General features: G+C 39.5%; 1 protein-coding gene across 4 annotated transcripts in view; it reads right to left on the reverse strand.

Annotated features, from left to right (window-relative positions):
* ZNF713 (zinc finger protein 713) overlaps window positions 1–4,166 on the reverse strand; it is a 97,070-nt gene extending 92,904 nt beyond the window's left edge. For 2 of the 4 annotated variants that reach the window (XM_041748872.1, XM_041748873.1), the window contains exon 1: window positions 3,602–4,165. In XM_041748872.1, the coding sequence (XP_041604806.1) occupies window positions 3,602–4,132 (531 nt within the window). In that variant the 5' untranslated portion in view covers window positions 4,133–4,165. Of the gene's footprint in view, window positions 1–3,601 lie in introns of all 4 variants that reach the window. The other 2 variants (XR_005986819.1, XM_041748871.1) reach the window with 2 other exon arrangements.
* Window positions 4,167–21,735: the final 17,569 nt, after the last annotated feature.

Here is a 21,735-nt window from a genome sequence, read left to right on the forward strand (position 1 = left end):
TACACAATGGAATATTAACTCAGCCACCAAAAAGAATGAAAACAGCATGGATGAAGCTAGAGAATATCATGCTAAACAAAATAAGTCTGTCAGAGAAAGACACATACCATATTATTTTATTCATATGTGGTATTTAACAAAAGAAATCAAAAAAAAAGGAAAAAAAAAAAAGAAGAGAGGCAAGCCAAGAAAAAGACTCTTAACTATAAAGAACTGATAGTTACCAGAGGGGAGGTGGGTATGGAGGATGAACGGGGTGGGGGGGAATAGATGAAATAGGTGATGAGGATTAAAGAGTATACTTATGATAAGCATGGAGCAATATGTAGAATTGATTAATCACTTATTGTATACCTGAAGTTAATATAACACTATATGTTAAGTATACTCAATTTAAAAATGATAATAAACATCCATATGAAGATATATAAACAAAAAATAATAAAAAATTTAAATATTAGTGTCATAGTATAATCAATTGCATGCAATGCCCAAAATTTATTTAACAACTTCATTATTAATAAACATTTCTGGGAGCCTTTCTTTCTTTTGCTGTTATAGACAACACCAAACATACAGTTTTGACATAATCTTGTCTGATTATTTCTTTAGGATAAATTCCTAGAATTGGAACTGCTGGATCAAAACAAAGGTAAAATGCACTGAAGAATTAACTAATTCATCAACAATATATGACAGTGAACATTAGCCAAGAATAGTAAACATTCTTTTTACATATAGTATTTAAATAGTATATTATTGCTACTTTAGTATGTAACTCATAGATAACACGGGAAGCAGAACTTCTCTATTTTTAGCTTTCCTATTTCATGTTTTGAACTCTTACCCTTGTGTCATTTGTCCACCTTTCTACCACTTTGCCTTTTACTTATTGATTTGTAAGAAATCTTTATTACAGAGTATAGTGTGCAGGAAGGGATTAACTGAGTGGGTCTAGGTGGTCCAAACTCTGCACATTTTAAGAAAAAGTTTGGCCCTGGCCTAGTTCCTGAGAGAGAACCTATAATACCTTGCAATATCCTGCCTGTTATGAGTGTCTGTTTACCTCAGGCTTCCGGAGGTCAGATATGCTATGCTAAAATAGGATTTATGGTAGGATTCTTGGGCCACGTGGTATCAGCTTGACTTCTGGAGGGACTGGAGACCGAAGGTCAGTAACACAGGTGGTCAGCTATGCCTACATGACCGACTTCTAATCAACACTCTGGATGCCAAAGTTTGGATGAGAATCCTGATTGGTAACACTGCATATGTGTTATTACATATCACTTCTGGGAGAATTAAACACTATCTGCATTACTCTTATTGAGAGAAGACAACTGGAAGCTTGTACCTGGTCTCTTGCTTTTTTTGTTGGTTTTAATTTGTATCTTTTCACTGTACTACTCATGTTACTGTAAGTATAACAATTTTACTGAGTTCTAGGAGTCCCTTTAGCAAATCACTGAACCTACAGATGGTTTTGGGGTCCCCAAACACAAACACAGTAAACAGCAACTCTCTTGTGATAACATAAATAACAAATGTAGTCTCCATGTTATCATTTGTCTTTTATTCTTTACTGCTTTCCTTATGTTAATTTTAAATTTTTCTGCATCTTTTTTTCCTTACACAAGTTATAGATATACACAAGTTTTTTTTATACATTTTACATGAAAACATAAGTACACAAAACATGGGAGTCTATGAGTAACACTGAGTGATGTTCAATCACTCTTCTACTTCCCTCCCTGGAAGTACTTCACTGTCATTCGGTGTACATCCTTTTTTGGGCATTTATGAACATATATAATATTACCACATCCCTACTTAACGCACACCATACTATGTGCCATGGTTCTACAGCATCCTTTACTCAGTATTAGAAATCTTTGTTTGTTAACTTCAAAATAAACTACCTTATTCTATTTTACAACTGGTAACCTTTGCCCCAGGACTTTTTTTTTTCTGCAGCACTTTTCTCAACACCTTTTATCATCAGTATTTGTATATATTTCCAGTGTACTGAGTGAAAATATCTTTGTCTTCATTTGCATCGAATGGTTATTTATGAGGTTAAGCATTAAAATTTTTTTGTTGTTGTTTTTTGGTTACTTATATTTCTTCTATAAATTGCCTATGCATATCCTTTGCCCCTTTCTTTTTTTTTTTTTTTTGCTATTATCAGAGGCTCTTTACATATAATGAATGGACATCAACCCTTTGTCTCTTACACATGCTGCAAATATTTTCATGTGTTGACTTTTAGGTCTTTGCTCTCTCTGAATACAGAAATTGAAAATTTTGACATAATCAAATTAATGAATTTTTCCCAGAGGGTTGTTTTTTTTTTTTTTTTTTTAATTTTTATTTATTTATGATAGTCACACAGAGAGAGAGAGAGAGGCAGAGATACAGGTAGAGGGAGAAGCAGGCTCCATGCACCGGGAGCCTGACATGGGATTCGATCCCGGGTCTCCAGGATCGCGCCCTGGGCCAAAGGCAGGCGCCAAACCGCTGCGCCACCCAGGGATCCCTTTTTTTTTTTTTTTTTTTTTTTTTTTTTTAATTTCCCAGAGGGTTGTATATCATGTTTAAGTAGTTTGGTATGGCTACAGCATGATGTGCAAGGGAGGAAGACAAAACAGTCTGCAATAGTAAAATCATAAAGGGCTTTGAGGGCACTTCTAAGAAAGCAGACATTATCCTGATGGCATGTAAAAGATTTCAACACGGTGACTTTTGACAAACATTCCCTCATTTAATAACTATCTGCTACCATGATCAAATCTGCCTTTTAGAGGGAACCCTGAGTGGCGCAGCGGTTTAGCGCCTGCCTTTGGCCCAGGGCGCGATCCTGGAGACCCGGGATCGAATCCCACGTCGGGCTCCCGGTGCATGGAGCCTGCTTCTCCCTCTGCCTGTGTCTCTGCCTCTCTCTCTCTCTGTGACTATCATAAAAAAAAAAAAAAAAATCTGTCTCTTAGAGAATTATCATTTTTGTATCTTTACATTTTCCACTATTTCGAATCCATCAAAAGAAACTGACCATTATATCCAAGGACATATTTAAGGAGGATTTGCTCTGCCACATATTAAAATATATTTTACACTAAAAACGGTCTGAGTGCATAAACTGTCAGAGCTGTGAGAAATCGTCTGGAAACAGACTCAAGGTCACAAAGTAGACACGCCTGCAGAATATAATAAAAGTGTCACTTCAATTCGGTGGGAAAATGATTCAATATCTGCAGGACAAGTGGGGAAAAGGTAGATTCCTAACGCAAAATGAATACCTAACAACATATAGGTAGAAATGTAAACAAAGATACTTTAAAAATCCTTTAAAACCATTAGAGAAAAAGTAAAGGTGAATGTTTTAATAATGTTGAGATGGCGATAAACTTTCCAACAAATGGTCCCACCTTCACCTACAGAAACCCCCAGTGCGGAAGAGCCCAGAGGAAACTGTGTCCAGTCTCCGGGTGGGGAGGCCCTCGGGGCGGAGAGGGGGCGCGGCCCCGGGCGGAGCGCAGGGGCCACCCGGCACCTCCGCCGTCCCCACCCCCACCCCCACCCCCCGGGCCCGCGCCTCACTCACCGGCCTCCACCGACAAAGGGCGCGGGGCGACTCCGCCCCCTGCCGCCGCCGCCGCCGCCGCCGCCGCCCTAACTCCAGGGGACAGCGTGACGAGGACCCTCCCGCCTCGGCCAGAGACGCCCAAGGCGAGGCCCCGGCTGCCGGACCGGCCCCCCCGACGCCGGCGGGCTCTAACGTGCTTCCCGCCGTGGCGGCCCCGCCGTGGCGGCCGCGCGGTGCCGGCTGGGGCCCCGACTGCGCATGCGCTGGGGCGCTCCGGCGGCCGGAGCGGAGCGCGGCGGCGGGGGAGGGGCGGTGGGGGCGCGGCGGGGGAGGGGCGGTGGGGGCGCGGCGGGGGAGGGGCGGTGGGGGCGCGGCGTGGTCTCCCGCCCGGGCCTCGCGGAGCGTCCCTGCTGGGAGGCGGTGGCACGTAGAGGAGGTTTGGGGGCTCGGGGCGGCGACGCGGCCCAGGACCCTTCCGTGGCCGGTTCCCGGCAGAGGAGCTGCTGGGCGGGGCGCCCCCGCGGTCCTGAGCACCAGTCCCCGCCCCATTTGTAGTTAGATGCTCAAACTGTGATGCGTGAATAGCCTGCTTTGTTGTGCTGCAGGTCTACTGAGGAGAATAAAATTCTTTTATTTTTTTATTTTTTTATGAAATTATTTAAGTAGGGGAATATTTTGTTGAGCTGGAATTCAAAATGTTCTCCATCACCAAATTCCATCACAATGGTTGATCCGTTAAGTTTACTCTAAAATACCTTATTTCATCTTTGGAAACTTCAAATAGATAGAAACTGTCACATACTGACATCCACAAGCCTACATTTAAATGGAGCACATTCATTGCTGGGAAGGCATGTATACAATCCCCTAATTTCTTCTATTTGTTTTTGATCATGTCAAATGGAAGATAAATCACTTCTAGATGAAGGTTAGATGCCAGCTCTTCAACTGCATAGTTAAAGGGATTGGGAAATACAGAAGGGATATTTGTATTTACATAGAGATTTTTAAAATTAAATTAGTTTAATCCAGTGTAGTTATTAGTGTTATATTAGTTTCAGGTGTGCAATATAGTGATTCGGGTGTACAATATATTACTCGGCGCTTATCATGATAAATGAATTCTTATCCTCTTCATCTCTTTTCATCTCCCCTCTGGTAATCATGTTTGTTATCTACACTTAAGAGTCAGTTTCTTGGCTTCTCTCTTTTTTCTCCCCTTTGCTTGTTTCGTTTCTTAAATTCCACATATGAGTGAAATCACATGGTATTTGTCTTTCTCTGACTTATTTCACTTAGCATGATACACTCTAGGTCTTTCCATGTTGTTACAAATGGCAAGACTTCATTCTTTTGGATGGCTGAGTCATATGTTGTGTATATATACTACTTCTTTGTACATTCATCAGTTAATGGCCGTGTGGGCTGTTTCCAGATTTGCCTATGATAGATAAAGCTGCTATAAACATGGGGGTGCATATCTCAATTTGAATTAGTGTTTGTTTTTCATTATTTGTGTAAATACCTGATGGTGCCATTGCTGAATTGTAGGGCAGTTCTATTTTTAACTGTTTGAGGAACCTCCGCACTTACCAGAGTGGCTGCACCAGTTTGCATCCCCACCAATAGTGCATGAGGGTTCCTTTTTCTCCTCATCCTCACCAACACTTGTTTATTGTGTTTTTTATTTTAGCCATTCTGCCAGGTGTAAGGTGATAGCTTATTGTAATTTTGATTTGCATTTCCCTGATGATGAGTGATGTTGAGCAACTTTTCATGTGTCTCTTGGCTATCTGGATGTCTTCTTTGGAAAAATTCTATTCATGTCTTTTGCCCATTTTGAAATTGGATTATTTGTTTTTTGGGTTTTGAGTTTTATAAATTCTTTGTATATTTTTTTTTATTATTATTATTATTTTTTTATTTATTTATGATAGTCACAGAGAGAGAGAGAGAGAGAGAGGCAGAGACACAGGCGGAGGGAGAAGCAGGCTCCATGCACCGGGAGCCTGATGTGGGATTCGATCCCGGGTCTCCAGAATCGCGCCCTGGGCCAAAGGCAGGCGCCAAACCGCTGCGCCACCCAGGGATCCCAATTCTTTGTATATTTTTGATGCCAACCTTTAATCAGATATGTTATTGCAAATATTTTCTTCTATTCAGTAGGTTACTTTCTAGTTTTTGTTGATTGTTACTTTCACTGTGCAGAAGCTTTTTATTTTGAGGTAGTCCCAATAGCTTATTTTTGGTTTTGTTTCCCTTACCTCAAGAGACATACCTAGAAAAATGTTGCTATAGCCAATGTCAGAGAAATTACTGCCTGTGCTCTCTTCTAGGTATTTTATGTTTTAGGTCTTTCATCAATGTTGAACTTATTTTTGTCATTGATGTAAGAAAGATGTCCAGTTTTATTTTTTTGCATGTTCTCCAGTTTTCCCAACACCATTTGTTGAAGAGACTGTCTTTTTCCTATTGGATATTCTTTCCTGCTTTCTCATAAATAAGTTGACCATAAAATTGTAGGTTTATTCCTAGGTTTTTCTAATCTGTTCCATGGACTGATCTATGTTTATGCCAGTATTATACTGTTTTGATTATGATAGCTTTGTAATATAACTTGAAATGTGGAATTGTGATACCTCCAACTTTGGTTTTTCTTTCTCAAAATTGCTTTAGCTATTCAGGGGCTTTTGTGGTTCCATTAAAATTGTCGGATTGTTTGTTCTAGCTCTGTGAAAAATGCTGTTGGTATTTTGATAGTTAATGCGTTAAATGTGTAGATTGCTTTAGGTTTTATAGACATTTTAACAACATTTGTTCTTCCAGGACATGTGGTTTGGCTCAAAGGTTGAACGTCTGCCTTACGCTCAGGTGGTGATGCAAGGATCCTGGGATTGAGTCCTGCATCAGACTCCCTGCAGGGGGCCTGCTTCTCCCTCTGCCTATGTCTCTGCCTCTGTCTGTGTCTCTCATGAATAAATAAACAAAATCTTTTTAAAAAATATTTGTTCTTCCAATTCATAAGGATGGGATGTCTTCAGTTTCTTTCATCAGTGTTTTATAGTTTTCAGAGAACAGATCTTTTACTTCTTTGGTTTAGTCTATTCCTAGATATTTTATTATTTTCGGTGCAATTGTGAATGGTATAGTTTTCTTAATTTCTCTTTCTGCTGCTTTATTATTAGCATATAGAATGCTTTATATTAAAAAAAAAAAAAAGAATGCTTTATATTGGCTTTGTATCCTGGGACATTGCTGAATTCATCTGTCAGTTCTAGTAGTTTTTTGGTGTAGTCTTTCAGGCTTTCTGCAAACAGAAGTTTTACTTCTTCCTTACCAGTTTGGGTGCCTTATATTTCTTTTTGTTGTCTAGTTGCTGTGGTGAGGACATTACGTACTGTGTTGAATAAAACTGGTGAGAGTGGATATCCTTGTCTTCTTCCTGACCTTAGGGGAAAAACTCTCAGTTTTTTACCATTGAGTATGATATTCACTGTAGGTTTGTCACATATGACCTTTATTATATTGAGGTATGTTCCTTCTAAACCTACTTTGTTGAGGGCTTTTATCATCAATGGGTGTTGTAATTTGTCAAATGCTTTTTCTGTGTCTATTAAAATGATCTAATGGTTTTTATCCTTTCTCCTTTTTTTAAGATTTTATTTATTTATTCATGAGAGACAGAGAGAGAGAGAGAGGCGCAGAAACACAGGCAGAGGGAAAAGCAGGCTCCATGCAGGAGCCCGACATGGGATTCGATCCTGGGTCTCCAGGATCACACCCTGGGCTGAAGGCAGCAATAAATTACTGAACCACCCAGGCTGCCCTATCCTTTCTCTTGAAGTGATGTAGCATGTTGACTGATTTGCAAACATTAAACCACTCTTTTTTCCCCCCACTGGGAGTAAATCCCACTTAATTGTGGCTAGTGATTTTTTTTAATGTATCGTTGGGTTTTATTTGCAAGTATTTCGTGAAGGATTTTTTATCTATTTTTATCAGAGCTGTAGTGTTCTTTTCTGTTTTGGTGTCAGGCTAATGCTGGTCTCATAGAATGAATTTGGTAGCTTTCCGTCCTCTTTATTTTTTAGAATAGTTTGAGAAGAAAAGGTATTAAGTCATCTTTAAATCTTTGACAGAATTCACCTGTGTCACTGTCTGGTCCTGGACTTTTGTTTGTTGAGAGTTTTTTGATTACTGATTTAATTTCATTGCTAGTAATTGATCTGCCCAAATTTTGTGTTCCTTCATTAGTTTTGGTAGGTTATATGTTTCTAGGAATTTATCCATTTCTTCTAGATTGTCCAATTTGTTGACATATAATTTTTCATAATCTCTTAAAATCCTTTGTATTTCTGTGGGATTGGTTATTCTCTTCTTTAATTTCCTTCTAGTTTTTACCACAATTCATAATTATATATTTTTTCAATAAAAATAATTTTTGTTTGAGTCCTCTTTCTCACTCTGTTTGATGGGTATGGCTAAAGATCATCAATGTTATTCTTTTTTCAAAGAATCAATTTCTGGTTACATTAATCTGTTTTTTTGGGGTTTTTTTTTTGTTTGTTTGTTTTTGGTTTTTGGTTTTTGATTTTGAGAGAGAGAGAGAGAAAGAAAGAGCATAAGCAATAAGCAGGGACGCCTGGGTACCTCAGCGGTTGGGCGCCTGCCTTCAGCTCAGGTCGTGATCCCGGGATCCAGAATCGGGTCCCACATTGGGCTCCCTGTGGTGAGCCTGCTTCTCCCTTTACCTGTGTCTCGTGAATAAATAAATAAATCTAAAGAAAAGAAAGGAAAAGAAAAGAAAAGAAAAGAAAAGAAAAGAAAAGAAAAGAAAAGAAAAGAAAAGAAAAAAAGAACGAGCATAAGCAGAGGAAGCAGCAGAGGGAGAGGGAAAAGCAAGCTCCCCACTGAGCAGGAGCCCAATGCAGAACTTGTTTCCAGGACTTCAGGATCCTGACTTGAGCCTGAGGCTGCTTAACTGACTGAGCCACCCAATCACCCCTAATCAGTTCTTTATTTTTAAGATTTTTTATTTATTCATTCATGAGAGACACACACACAGAGAGAGAGAGAGAGAGGCAGAGACACAGGCAGAAGGAGAAGCAGGCTCCACGCAGGCTCTCATTGGGAGCCCAATGCAAGACTCAATCCTGGGTCTTCAGGATCAGGCCCTGGGTCAAAGGCAGTGCTAAACCACTGAGCCTCCAGGGCTGCCCTAATCAGTTCTTTTTTTTTTTAAGATTTATTTATTTATTAGAGACAGAGAGAGAGAGAGAGAGAGAGAGAGAGAGATGCAGAGACACAGGCAGAGGGAGAAGCAGGCTCCATGCAGGGAGCCTGACGTGGGAGTCAATCCATGGTCTCCAGGATCAAGCCCTGGGCCGAAGTCAGCTCCAAACCACTAAGCCACCGGGGCTGCCCTAATCAGTTCTTTTTTAAAAAAATTTCTATATTGTTTATTTCCACACTAATCTTTATGGTTTCCTTCCTTCTACTGGTGGGGATTTTGTTTGTTCTTTTCCTAGCTCCCTTAGGTGTAAAAAAAGGTGCTCATCTGAGATTTCTCACGCTTCTTGAGGTAGGCCTGTTACTATAAATTTTCCTCCTAGAACCACATTTGATGCCACCCGAAGATTTTGGACCATTATATTTTCATTTTTTTGTCTCTATTTTTTATTTCCTTTTGATTTCTTAGATGACCCATTCATTGTTTAGTAGCATATTCCTTAACCTAGATGCATCTATGGTCTTCCCAGATTTGTCTTGTGGTTGTGTTCTGGTTTCATACCATCGTGGTCAGACAGGACACCTGGTGACCTAGAATTGTTTGAATGTGTTGAGACTTCGCTTATGGCCCATGATGTGAGCTCTGCTGGAGAATGCTCCGTGTGAACTTCAAAAGAATGTGTATTTTGCTGTTTTAGAATGGAATGTTCTGAATATATCTGTTAAATCTATATGTTCCAGTGTGTCATTCATTCAAAGATATTGTCTCCTTGATTTTCTGTTTGGATCACCTGTCTATTAATATAAGTGGAGTATTACAATTCCCTACTATCATTGTCTCACTATAGATTAGTTCCTTTATGTCTATTATTACTATTTTATGTATTTGGCTGCTCCCATGTTTATGTATATAAAAATTTACAATTGTGATGTCTTCTTGTTGGATTTTCTACTTTATGATTATATAGTGTACGTTTTTTTTGTCTCATGCAGACTTCATTTTAAAGTCTACTCTGGGGATGCCTGGGTGGCTCAGCAGTTTAGCACCTGCCTTCAGCTCAGGGCATGACCCTGGAGTCCGGGGATCAAGTCCCACATCAGGCTCCCTGCATGGAGCCTGCTTATCCCTCTGCGTATGTCTCTGCCTCTCTCTCTCCCTCTCTCTCTCTGCCCCCCCCTCTGACTCTCATGAATAAACAAAAAAAATCTTTTAAAAATAAAAAATAAAGTCTACCTTATCTAATATAACTATTGCTATTCCAACTTTCTTTTTATATCAATTTATGTGATAAATGATTCCCCATCTCCTCACTTTCATCTGCATGTACCTTTAGGTCTGAAACGAGTTTCTTGTAGACAGCATATAAATGTGTCTTGAAAAAATATGTTTTATTTAAATTCAATTTGCCAACATATACTATAACACCCAGTGGTCATCACATCGCATGCCACCTTAGTGCCCGTCACCCAATTAGCCCATCCCCTCATCCCCTAATATTTCTTATTATCCCTTATTATTTCTTATTTCTTAAAATTCCATTCTAAAACAGCAAAACACAGATTCTTTTGAAGTTCACATGGAGCATTCTCCAGCAGAGCTCACATCATGGGCCATAAGCGAAGTCTCAACACATTCAAACAGTTCTAGGTCACCAGGTGTCCTCTCTGACCACGATGATATGAAACCAGAACACAACCACAAGACAAATTTCATGTCACTCTTTTCCAGAGTGGCTGTACCAATTTTCTTCTGCAACTCATTGTTGGTTTCCAGAATTAGGAGTCACTCATTCTTTATGTCCCTTTCTAAATTTTCCCAGTTTCCCTCCTTTCCCATATAATCCCTTTCATTATTTCTTATATTCCACATGTGAGTGAAAACATATGATGATTGTCTTCCTCCAAATGACTTATTTCACTCAGCATAACCCCTCCAGTTCCATCCATGTCAAAGCAAATGCTGGCTATTCGTCCTTTCTGATGGCTGAGTAATATTCTACTGTATGTATTTACAACATCTTCTGTATCCATTCATCTGTCGAAGTACATTGTGGCTCCTTCCGCAGTTTGGCTATTGTGGACATTGCTGCTGTAAACATTGGGGTGCAGAGTCTCAGCGTCTCATTGCATCTGTATCTTTGGGGTAAATACCCTGTAGGGCAATTGCTGGGTCATAGGGTAGCTCTATTTTTAACTCTTTTAGAACCCTCCACACTGTTTTCCAGAGTGGCTGTACCACTTTGCATTCTCACCACAGTGCAAAAGGATTCCCCTTTCTCCATATCCTCTCCAAATTTGTTGTTTTCCTGTCTTGTTAATTTTTGCCATTCTCACTGGTGTGAGGTGGTATCTCATTGTGGTTTGGATTTGTATTTCCCTGATGACAAGTGATGTGGAGCATTTTCTCATGTGCTTGTTGGCCATGTGTATGTCTTCTTTGGTGAAATTACTGTTCATGTCTTCTGCCCATTTCATGACTGGATTCTTTGTTTCTTTGCTGTTGAGTTTAATAAGTTCTTTATAGATCTTGGATACTAGCCCTTTCTCTAATATGTAATTTGCAAATATCTTCTCCCATTCTGTAGGTTGTCTTTTAGTTTTGTTGACTGTTTTTTTTTAATTTTTTAATTTTTTTTATTTACTTAAAATAGTCACAGAGAGAGAGACAGAGGCAGAGACACAGGCAGAGGGAGAAGCAGGCTCCATGCACCGGGAGCCCGTTGTGGGATTCGATCCCGGGTCTCCAGGATCGCGCCCTGGGACAAAGGCAGGCGCCAAACCACTGCGCCACCCAGGGATCCCGACTGGTTTTTTTGTGTGTGTGTGTGTGTTTTTTGTTTTTTTTGTTTGTTTGTTTTTTTGTTTTGTTTTGTTTTTTGCTGTGCAGCAGCTTTTTATCTTGATTATGTCCCAATAGTTCATTTTTACTTTTATTTCCCTTGCCTTCATAGATATATCTTGCAAGAACTTGCCATGGCCAGCCTCAAAAAGGGTGTTGCCTGTGTTCTCCTCTAGGATTTTGATGGAATCTTGTCTCACATTTAGATCTTTCATCCATTTTGAGTGTATCTTTGTGTCTGATGTAAGAGAATGGTCCAGTTTCATTATTCTGCACGTGGCTGCCCAATTTTCCCAGCACTATTTATTGGAGAGACTGTCTTTTTTCCAGTGGATATTCTTTCCTGCTTTGTCAAAGATTAGTTGACTACAGAGTTGGCCTATTTCTGGGTTCTCTATACTGTTCCATTGATTTATGTGTCTGTTTTTGGGTCAGTACCATAACGGTCTTGACGATCACAGCTTTGTAGTACAACTTGAAATCCAGCATTGTGATGGCCCTGGATTTGGTTTCCTTTTTAATATTCCTCTGGCCTTTCCGGGTCTTTTCTGATTCCATACAAATCTTAAGATGATTTGTTCCAACTCTCTGAAGAAAGTCCATGGTATTTTGATAGGGATTGCATTAAACGTGTAAATTGCCCTGGGTAGCATAGACATTTTCACAATATTTATTCTTCTATTCCACGAGCATGGAATGTTTTTCCATCTCTTTACAAGCTCTTCAGTTTATTTCATAAGAGTTCTGTAGTTTTTAGAGTATAGATCCTTTACCTCTTTGGTTAGGTTTATTCCTAGGTATTTTATGGTTTTCAGCACAATTGTAAATGGGACTGACTCCTTAATTTCTCTTTCTTTAGTCTCATAGTTAGTGTATAGAAATGCTACTCATTTCTGTGCATTTATTTTGTATCCTGCCACATTGCTGAATTGCTGTACCAGTTGTAGCAATCTTGAGGTGGAGACTTTTGGGTTTTCTATATACAGTATCATGTCATCTGTGAAGAGGGAGAGTTTGACTTCTTCTTTGCCAATTTGAATGCCTTTTATTTTTTTGTTGTTGTCTGATTGCTGAGGCTAAGACTTCTAGTACTATGTCTAGTACTTCATAGTACTATGAATAACAGTGGTAAGAGTGGACATCCCTGTCATATTCCTGTTCTTAGGGGAAAGGCTCTCACTGCTTCCCCATTGAGAATGATATTTGCTGAGGGATTTTCATAGTTGGCTTTTAAGATATTGAGTAATGTTCCCTCTACCCCTATACACAAGAGTTTTTGGTATCTACCAATCTTTTGGTATCAGTTGAGACCTGATTCAGGACCCAGTATGTGGTCTATTCTGGAGAAAGTTCCATGTGCACTTGAGAAGAATGTGTATTCAGTTGCATTTGGATTCAAAGTTCTTTAATAATCTGTGAAATCTATCTGGTCCAGTGTATCATTCAAGGCCCCTGTTTCTTTGGTGATGTTCTGTTTAGAAGATCTGTGTTTTAATGAGAGCACTATGTTGAAGTCTTCTATTACTAGTATGTTATTATCTAAGTGTATCTTTACTTTGGTTATTAATTGATTGATATATTTGGCAGCTCCCACATTATGGCCATAAATATTCAGGACTGTAGGTCTTCTTGTTTGCTAGACCCTTTAAGGTTGATATAGTATCCCTCTTCATCTCTTGCTAGTCTTTGGGATAAACTTTAATTTTTCTGACATGAGGATTGCTACCCCAGCTTTCTTTTGAGGACCATTTGAATGGTAAATGGTTCTCCACCCCTTCATTTTCAGGCTGGTGGTGTCCTTAGGTCTAAAATGAGTCTCTTGTAGACAGCATATAGGTGGGTCTGGTGTTTTTATCCAGTCTGAACCCCTGCATTATTTGATGGGGTCATTTAGCCAATTCACATTCAGAGTAACTATTGAAAGGAATTTAGTGTCATCGTATTACCTATTCAGTCCCTGTTTCTGTGGATTGTTTCTCCGGGCTCTCTCTTTCTTTTACAGGGTCCCCCTTAATATTTCTTGCAAAGCCAGTTTGGTGATCACATATGCTTTCAGTTTCTGCCTATCCTTTATCTCTCCTTCTATTCTGAATGACAGTTGTACTGGATAAAGTATTCTTGGCTGCATGTTTTTCTTTAGTACCCTGTATATATCATGCCAGCCCTTTCTGGCCTGACAGTTCTCTATGGAGAGGTCTGCTGTTAATCTGGTATTTCTCCCCATTTAAGTTTTGCTTTTTAAAGTTTTATTTGTTCACGAAAGATACACACACTGAAAGAGAGAGAGAGAGAGCCAGAGATATAGGCAGACAGAGAGGCAGGTTTCATGCATTAAGCCTGATGGGACTAGATCCTGGGACTCCAGGATCACACCCTGGGCCAAAGGCAGACCATCAACCACTGAGTCACCCAGGCATCCCCTATCCCCATATAAGTTAATAATCTCTTGTGTTGAGCTGCTTTTAGAATTTTCTCTTTATCTTTGAAATTTGCAAGTTTCCCTATTAAATATTCAGGTGTTGAACAGTTTTTATAGATTTGGGGGGGAGGGTGTCATCTCTATCTCTTGGATCTGAATGCCTGTTTCTTTCCCCAGATTAGGGAAACTCTCAGCTATGATTTGTTCAAACATACTTTGTGGTTTTCTCTCTCTCTCTCTCTCTCTCTGCCTCTTCTGGGACCCCAATTAGACGTATATTCTTGCTTCTCCAGCTATCATTATTTCCCTAAGCCTTTCCTTATGGGCTCTTAGTTGTTTTTCTCTTTTTCCTCAGCTTCCTTCCTTACCATCAACTTGTCTCCTATGTCACCCACTCTCTCTTCCACCTCATTAACCCTAGCAGTTGGAACATTCAGTTTGGATTGCATCTCATTTAATCTATTTAATTTTGGCCTGATTAGATCTCAATTCTGCAGTAAAAAAGTCTCTAGAGTCCTTTACGCCTTTTTCCAGAGCCACCAGTAGCTTTATAATTATACTTCTGAATTGAATTTCTGACATTATATTAAAATCCAAATCCTGTAACTCTGTGGCAGAGAGTAGTGTTTCTGGTTCTTTTTTGTGTGTGTGGTGAATTCTTCCTTCTAGTCATTTTGTCCAGTGCAGAGTAGCTGTATGAGCAGACTCAGTCAAAAATATCAACAACTACTTAATAAAATACACCCTAGATGATTCCGAAAGGGTCAGAGACCAGAAAATAAAAAGAACAGAACAAAATAAAACAAAAGGACCACTAAAATGAAAAACAAATTTTAAAACAAAGTATTAAAAATAAAAAGCCAAAAACCAGAAACAAAAAAGAAAAAGAAAAAGAAAAGAGATAGACAAATACTCTATGATTTCACTCATGTGGAATTTAAGAAACAAAACAGATGAACATAAGGGGAAGGGAAGGAAAAATAAAATAAAATGAAAACACAGAGGGAGGCAAACCATAAGAGACTCTTAACTATAGGAAACAGAGTTGCTAGAGGGGAGGTGGGTGGAGAGATGGGGTAACTAGGTGATGGGCATTAAGGAGGGCACTTGAGGTAATGAGCACTGGGTGTTATATGCAACTAATGAATTACTAAATTCTACCCCTGAAACTAATAATACAGTATACTTAACTAAATTGAATTTAAATTAAAAAAGATATTGGCTGTTCTTTTCAACTAGAATACTAAAAATGCACTACATAGATCAATTATAGTAAAAAAATTTGTTCTCAGTGGAAATGAATGTCAGTTGCATTTGGGAGTTTGGAACAACAGGCTGCCAATGGATAACAACGTTATTTATTGCTCACAGGTCCTGGACAAGGCTTCATCCTCAGCCATTGGTTTTTTTACATTTTATTTAAATTTTATTAATTAACACATATTACTGGTTTCAGGGATAGAGTTCAGTGATTCAACAGTCTTACAGAACATCCAGTGCTCATTACACTATATGCCATTGGTTTTTTAAATAACCTTTTAATTATCCAGTTCTATCCCTACAGGTAAAATCGGGGTGTTACAGGGACTTGTTCTGGAGATAATGAGGCCCTGAACCTCGCAGTCTATAATAATCTGGAGTGAACATAGTTTTCCATTCCATCCTGGTCCTTTTAACTAAAGAAAGATTCCAGTTCATTTTGTTAATTAGCACAGTGTTAAGTGCTGCCCAGATAGGATTCCACATCTAAAGGAAAACCAGACCTGTCTTAAAAGATAATTTGGAGTTGATTTAAATAGTCATGAACATGTTTATCAGGCTTCATGTCCATGCCTGAATTTTGTTCCAATCAGCAGGCTTAGGAAAGCTACTGTAAATGCCCAATGGAGATTTCTGGTAAGTATTCTAGCATCTTGCCAAAAATCAGAGGTTTGTTTCTCTAAATCTCATTCAGGATATTCCTTTCAAGCTTGTTTCATTCAATGTTTGGCCTGATCCCCATCAACAAGCATGTGAACTAATTGGAATCAATTTTTTTATTTTATTTTATTTATTTATGATAGGCACACAGTGAGAGAGAGAGAGGCAGAGACGTAGGCAGAGGGAGAAGCAGGCTCCATGCACCGGGAGCCTGACGTGGGATTCGATCCCGAGTCTCCAGGACCGCGCCCTGGGCCAAAGGCAGGCGCCAAACCGCTGCACCACCCAGGGATCCCCGGAATCAATCTTAAAAAGAAACAGGTTTGTGAGTTTCAATAACTATTTAAAATTCTTTGGCAAACTTAAAGGGGTCCTCAGTCACTTTAGGAAACTTTCTAACTATAGCCTTAGTCCAAGGAACATAAGAAATATGTAGTTTATTTAGAGCCTCAGAAGACTTAACTTTAAAGAGGCAGGTTTTATGGGGGCTGGGTGGCTCAGTGGTTGAGCATATGCCTTTGGCTCAGGTCATGATCTCAGGGTGCTAGGATTGGCCCCACATCAGGCTCCGTGCTCAGAGCCTGCTTCTCCCTCTCCATCTGCCTGCCATTCTGCCTACTTGTGCTCTTTCTCTCTGTCAAACAAACTCTTTTAAAAAATAAATAGAGGCAGGCTTTAGTAGGTTCAAGAGAGGAGCAAGTAGGGAGATATTTAAAGGAAAAAGGAAGTTCAGTAGAGAGAATAGAGTTAAATGGAACTGAGGGTTAAATGAACCTGAGCACAAAGTGGCTACCAGGTGTCTGCAGACAAAGAGGACAAGGGGAGGGGGGGAAAAGAGGCATGAGAAGCCATGTTGACTTCTTTCAATTGTTTGTTTGCCTCAGTTAATTTAGAAATATCATTTTGCAAAGAGGCAAACTTAGAATCCTGAAAGCATTTGGAGGCCTCAAGGCATCATTTACAATGGACATCCCATTAAGTTTTTTTCTTCTAGGAGCCACAGATTTCTCATTTTTTTTAACATTACCCCTACTCCTACAAGTATCCCTAACCCTATCCCTCCCTACTCCTACCCCTACACCTAAATATACCCTCTATTCTAACACTACCCCTAAAATTAACCCTTCCCCTATCCTACAACTAACCCTAAACCTAGCCCTACCATTTACCCTGCCCCTAACCATATACCTACCCCTAAACCTACTCCAACCCCTAACCATATACCTATACCTACTCCTATGCATATCCATACACATACCCCTTCACCCTCCGCTTACCCTAATCTTCCCCTAACTGCTACTCCCACAATGAACCCTAATCCTACTCCAACCACTATAACTAACCCTACCCCTACTCGTATACCTACTCCTACACCTAACATTACCACTACAGCTACAACTACCCCAGACCTATACCTATCCATCACCTACAACTAAACCTACTCCTACCCTTAACTCTATTCCACACCTACACCTACCCATACCCATAACCCAAACCCTGCCTAACTCTATCTAGTGTAATCATAACACTAACCCCAAATGTCCTGATACAATTCAACCCACCCTTACCTCTACTTCTATCCCTACACCTACCACTGCACCCGCCCATAGCCCTAGCCCTAGCCCTACCCCTAAACATACACTTCTAATCCAAGCCCTGTCCCTAACCCCACACCTACTCATCCCATTGACATAACCCTACCGTACTTCTAACCCTCCATTCCCCCCAGATTTCTCATTTAATTTTTAGTAAATAAGTTTGAAAAGACTGAAAGTTTCCCATAATAGTAATTAAGGTTCTAATTACTTTTGGTTAAGTCATTCCATTGAGTTATAAATGCACATGTGGATGGGACCATATTTAAATGTAAAAGTCCCTGGGGGAAGGTGGGTTGCCCCCAAAGCATTTTGGTGACCAGGATACCACTTCTTAGAGGTTTTTCTCTAGAACAAAAAGAGAGTTCTTAAGCAGCACAGGCTGGAAATGGAATAGACTGATCCCAGAAGGAAACAGACCAAAGGCCAGTACAATTTCAACAGGAACCAAAAAAGAATCAGACTGAAGGCCAAATGAGTATTTTTTGGGGGGGAGTGTGAAGGTCTTAAAACAAATCCTGAATAAAGCTTGGAGAGCTTGAATACAAAGAGCAGAGCTCAAAATCTAGGAGAAAATTATCCTTACACTCCAGGGTTAGAGAGAAAGCAGTGAGCCCAGTTGGCTCTATGGGTACTTGCACCTGTTTGCTTTCCAGCCTCAGATCTTCTGTGGATCCCATTTCTTTTCTTTTTTTCATTATTTGTTTTACTTATTTATTTCAGAGAGAGAGTGGACACAAGTAGGGTAAGGGAGAGGGAAGGAGAGATTCTCAAGTGGACCCCCCCACCGAGTGCAGAGCCTGACATGGGACTTGATCTCATAACCTTGAGATCATGACCTGAGCCAAAATCAAGAGTCAGATGCTTAATGGACTGAGCCACGCAGACATCCCTGGATCCCACTTCTGATCACTTAAGTATGTTAACCTTAAAAATAAAATTCCCAGTTATTTTACCAGCAAGAATTAAATATCCAGAAATAGCAGAAAATTGCAATTCAGAATAAGCAAGTGATGGCAAAATCATAGGCAAGTCTGCAGCACAAAGGAGAGGAATGCTTTTATCAGGAAAAGGGGAAAGATAGGAAGGCTGTTAGAAACCAAAAGTCCTTTGGCATAAACTGGGAGTTTGAAGTATAGTGGCTTCGCACTGGCTGAATTATGACAGTCCTTTAATAGCTAGGCTATTGCTGGGGAAGGAGGAGATCTTTCTTCCTTTTGCTGGGATAGTAATGTAGTACCTAATATAGTACCTAAAGTAGAACAGACTTTCTGTTGGGTCTGTAATTGATGCTGGGTAGTAGGTTGGGAAAGCTCTCCCTGCAGACCTTTTAATACCATCCTAAACAAGGTTTCCTTTTATTAATTTTTATTCTGTGTGTGTGTGTGTGTGTGTGTGTGTGTTGGCGGTGTGAGGAGGAGCCAAACTGTTGCTCTCCTTGACTATGTTTTATGCTTTCATACTGCTGGACATGTACCTAGCATTAACCCACACCAGCCCATGGGCATCACCCCCTCTCTAAATTTATATAACAATTAGATTATTATCTGCATCATACATTGGACTTTGGAAATGCTTCTGGGGAGAGGGCATGTGGTTTCCAACTCTTCTTCCCACTTCCACAGTAAGAGGTTTTGTTTGTGGGATCAGGTAACTTTTAGCTTGTGATGTGCTGACCCCCAGGAGAGTCTTCCAGCCAGATAACACAGAGTCATACAGCACACATTAGCCTTCTTAACACTGGATCTGAGCATCAGCATCTGTGCTCCCTCTTAGAATGTCCTAGGACAATCTACCTCTGAGGGACTTTGGTGTTCTTACCTCTTCTGGGGAATTAGTACTTCATTTAAAAAAAAAACTACCCCCAGACTCATTGGATTAAAACCATAAAAACCATTTATTTCTCTCATCAATCTGCAGATTGGTCATGACTTAATGGGAACAAGTCACTTATGCTCACAGCATCACCAGGAGGAACTTGACTAGGAGCTAGATCCCTAACTTTCACAGCTGGCAAATTGGTGCCAATCATTGGCCATAAGCTCCACCTGGATGATGTACCAGAAGCGTCCTTTTCTTTCCTTTCTAAGTAGGCTTCTCCACAGGCTGCTTAAGCTTCCTCAGAGGAAGCACCCCAAGAGAACAAGGTGAAACTGCAGGACCCTTTATGACATTGCCTCAAAAGTCACAAATCACTGGTTCCATCATATTTTATTAGTCCAGGCAGTCACTAGGCCAGTCCCAGTTAAGGAGAAATGAAGAAGTGAGTCTCCACTTGATGGGAGGAGTGCCAAGATCATATTGTATGAATAACATGCGGCATAGGAGATATGAAAAATATAGTCATCCATGCCACATTTGTATGTCTGAACTTATTAGTACAGCCGGTTGTTCTTTATCTTGTTGTGGCCTTCCCATTGCAGAAGCCTGTGCTGTGTTCCTTACTCCTACCTATTTATCTCTTCTCAACTAGGTATAAGTGTAGATATAATTCACACTTCCTCCTTAAGCATGTTGATTGTCAATATCAACATAACACTCCACATCTCAAAATTCCTGTTAGTTTATAAACCATCCATCCCATTCTCTAGTGTGTATTTGCTAATTCAGTTGATTGGCCTACAGGTATTGGTTTTTTACCTCACAATAGATTATATCTATCCAATAGTCATTTTACAAAAAAAAATGGCCATAATGATTTGGGTTTAATTGACTAGTTTATTCTGCTATCCTCTTATTTTCTAATTTATTAATTTCTGCTTTCAACTTGATTTCTTTCTTCTGTTTTTTCTTAAGGTCACTTTTTGGGTTTGCTTACAGACATTGGAAGAAGTTCACTGCTTAGGTTCAGAGCATTGTTAATATGAACTCAGTCAGATTTTAGTAACTTGCACTATTTCACACTTCCTCAACTCTATCCAACACCGTAGTTCAAAAATATACATGCCATGTAGAGAGTGCACTGTTTATAGAAAACCTTATTGTATGTAGCCCATTCTGTGCAAAGTATTTGAATAGATGCTGTGTGGAAATTAAAAAAGGAGTCTTGGGCCTTCTCTCTCCAAAGACCATAAACTCAGGACATAAATGATTACAAAATAAGACAACCAAAATGGGAATAAGCCATAACAACTGCAAGTATTGTTGGAGCATAAAGGAACTGTTATTTAACTAGAAGCTTTGGAAATGGTTTTTGAAAAGAAGTGTTGATTGAATCAGGATCTTAAGGATGAATAGGTAGTCTTTTGGCATGGAATAGATAAAAGGCAGTTCAAAGAACACTAAGAAAAGATAGAGTTCATTAGTTTTCTATTGCTGCTATAACAAATTGCCACAAACTTAGTGAATTTATTTATTTTCAATTTTTTGTTTAAATTCTAGTTAGTTAACATACAGTGCAATAGTGGTTTCAGGAGTAGAATTCGGTGATTCATCACTTATGTACAACACCCAATGCTCATCATAATACATGTCCTCCTTCTTATCCATCATCCATCTAGCCCATCCCCTACCCACCTCCCTCCATCAACCCTCAGTTTCTTCTCTATTGTTAAGAATCTCTTGTAGTTCATTTCTCTCCCTTTTTTCCCCCAATCCTATATGTTCATCTGTTTTGTTTCTTAAATCCCACATATGAGTGAAATCATATGGTATTTGTCTTTCTCTGACTGACTTATTTTCCTTAGCATAATACCCTCTAGTTCCATTCATGTCATTCATTGCATATGGCAAGATTTCATTTTCTTGATGGTTGAGTAGTATTCCAGTGTGTGTGTGTGTCTGTGTGTTTATACCATATCTTATTTATGGATTTATTTTTTAAAGATTATTGTAAATTTTATTTTATTTATTTATGAGAGACACAGAGAAAGAGACAGAGACAGGGGCAGAGGGAGAAGGAGCCTCCCTGGAGCCAAAGGCAGATGTTCAACCACAGAACCACCCAGGAGCCCCTTAAGATTTTATTTTTAAGTAATTTCTATGCTCAACATGGGGCTTGAATTTACAACCCCAAGATCAAGAGTCACATGCTAAACTAGCCAGGCACCCCAAACTTAGTATAATTAAACAAAACAACACAATAAATATCTACCGATAATTATTTGAATGTAAATAGACTTAAATGCTCCAATAGAAACATCTAAGTTTA

This window comes from Vulpes lagopus, chromosome 3, assembly GCF_018345385.1.
Source record: "Vulpes lagopus strain Blue_001 chromosome 3, ASM1834538v1, whole genome shotgun sequence".
NCBI lineage: Eukaryota > Metazoa > Chordata > Mammalia > Carnivora > Canidae > Vulpes > Vulpes lagopus.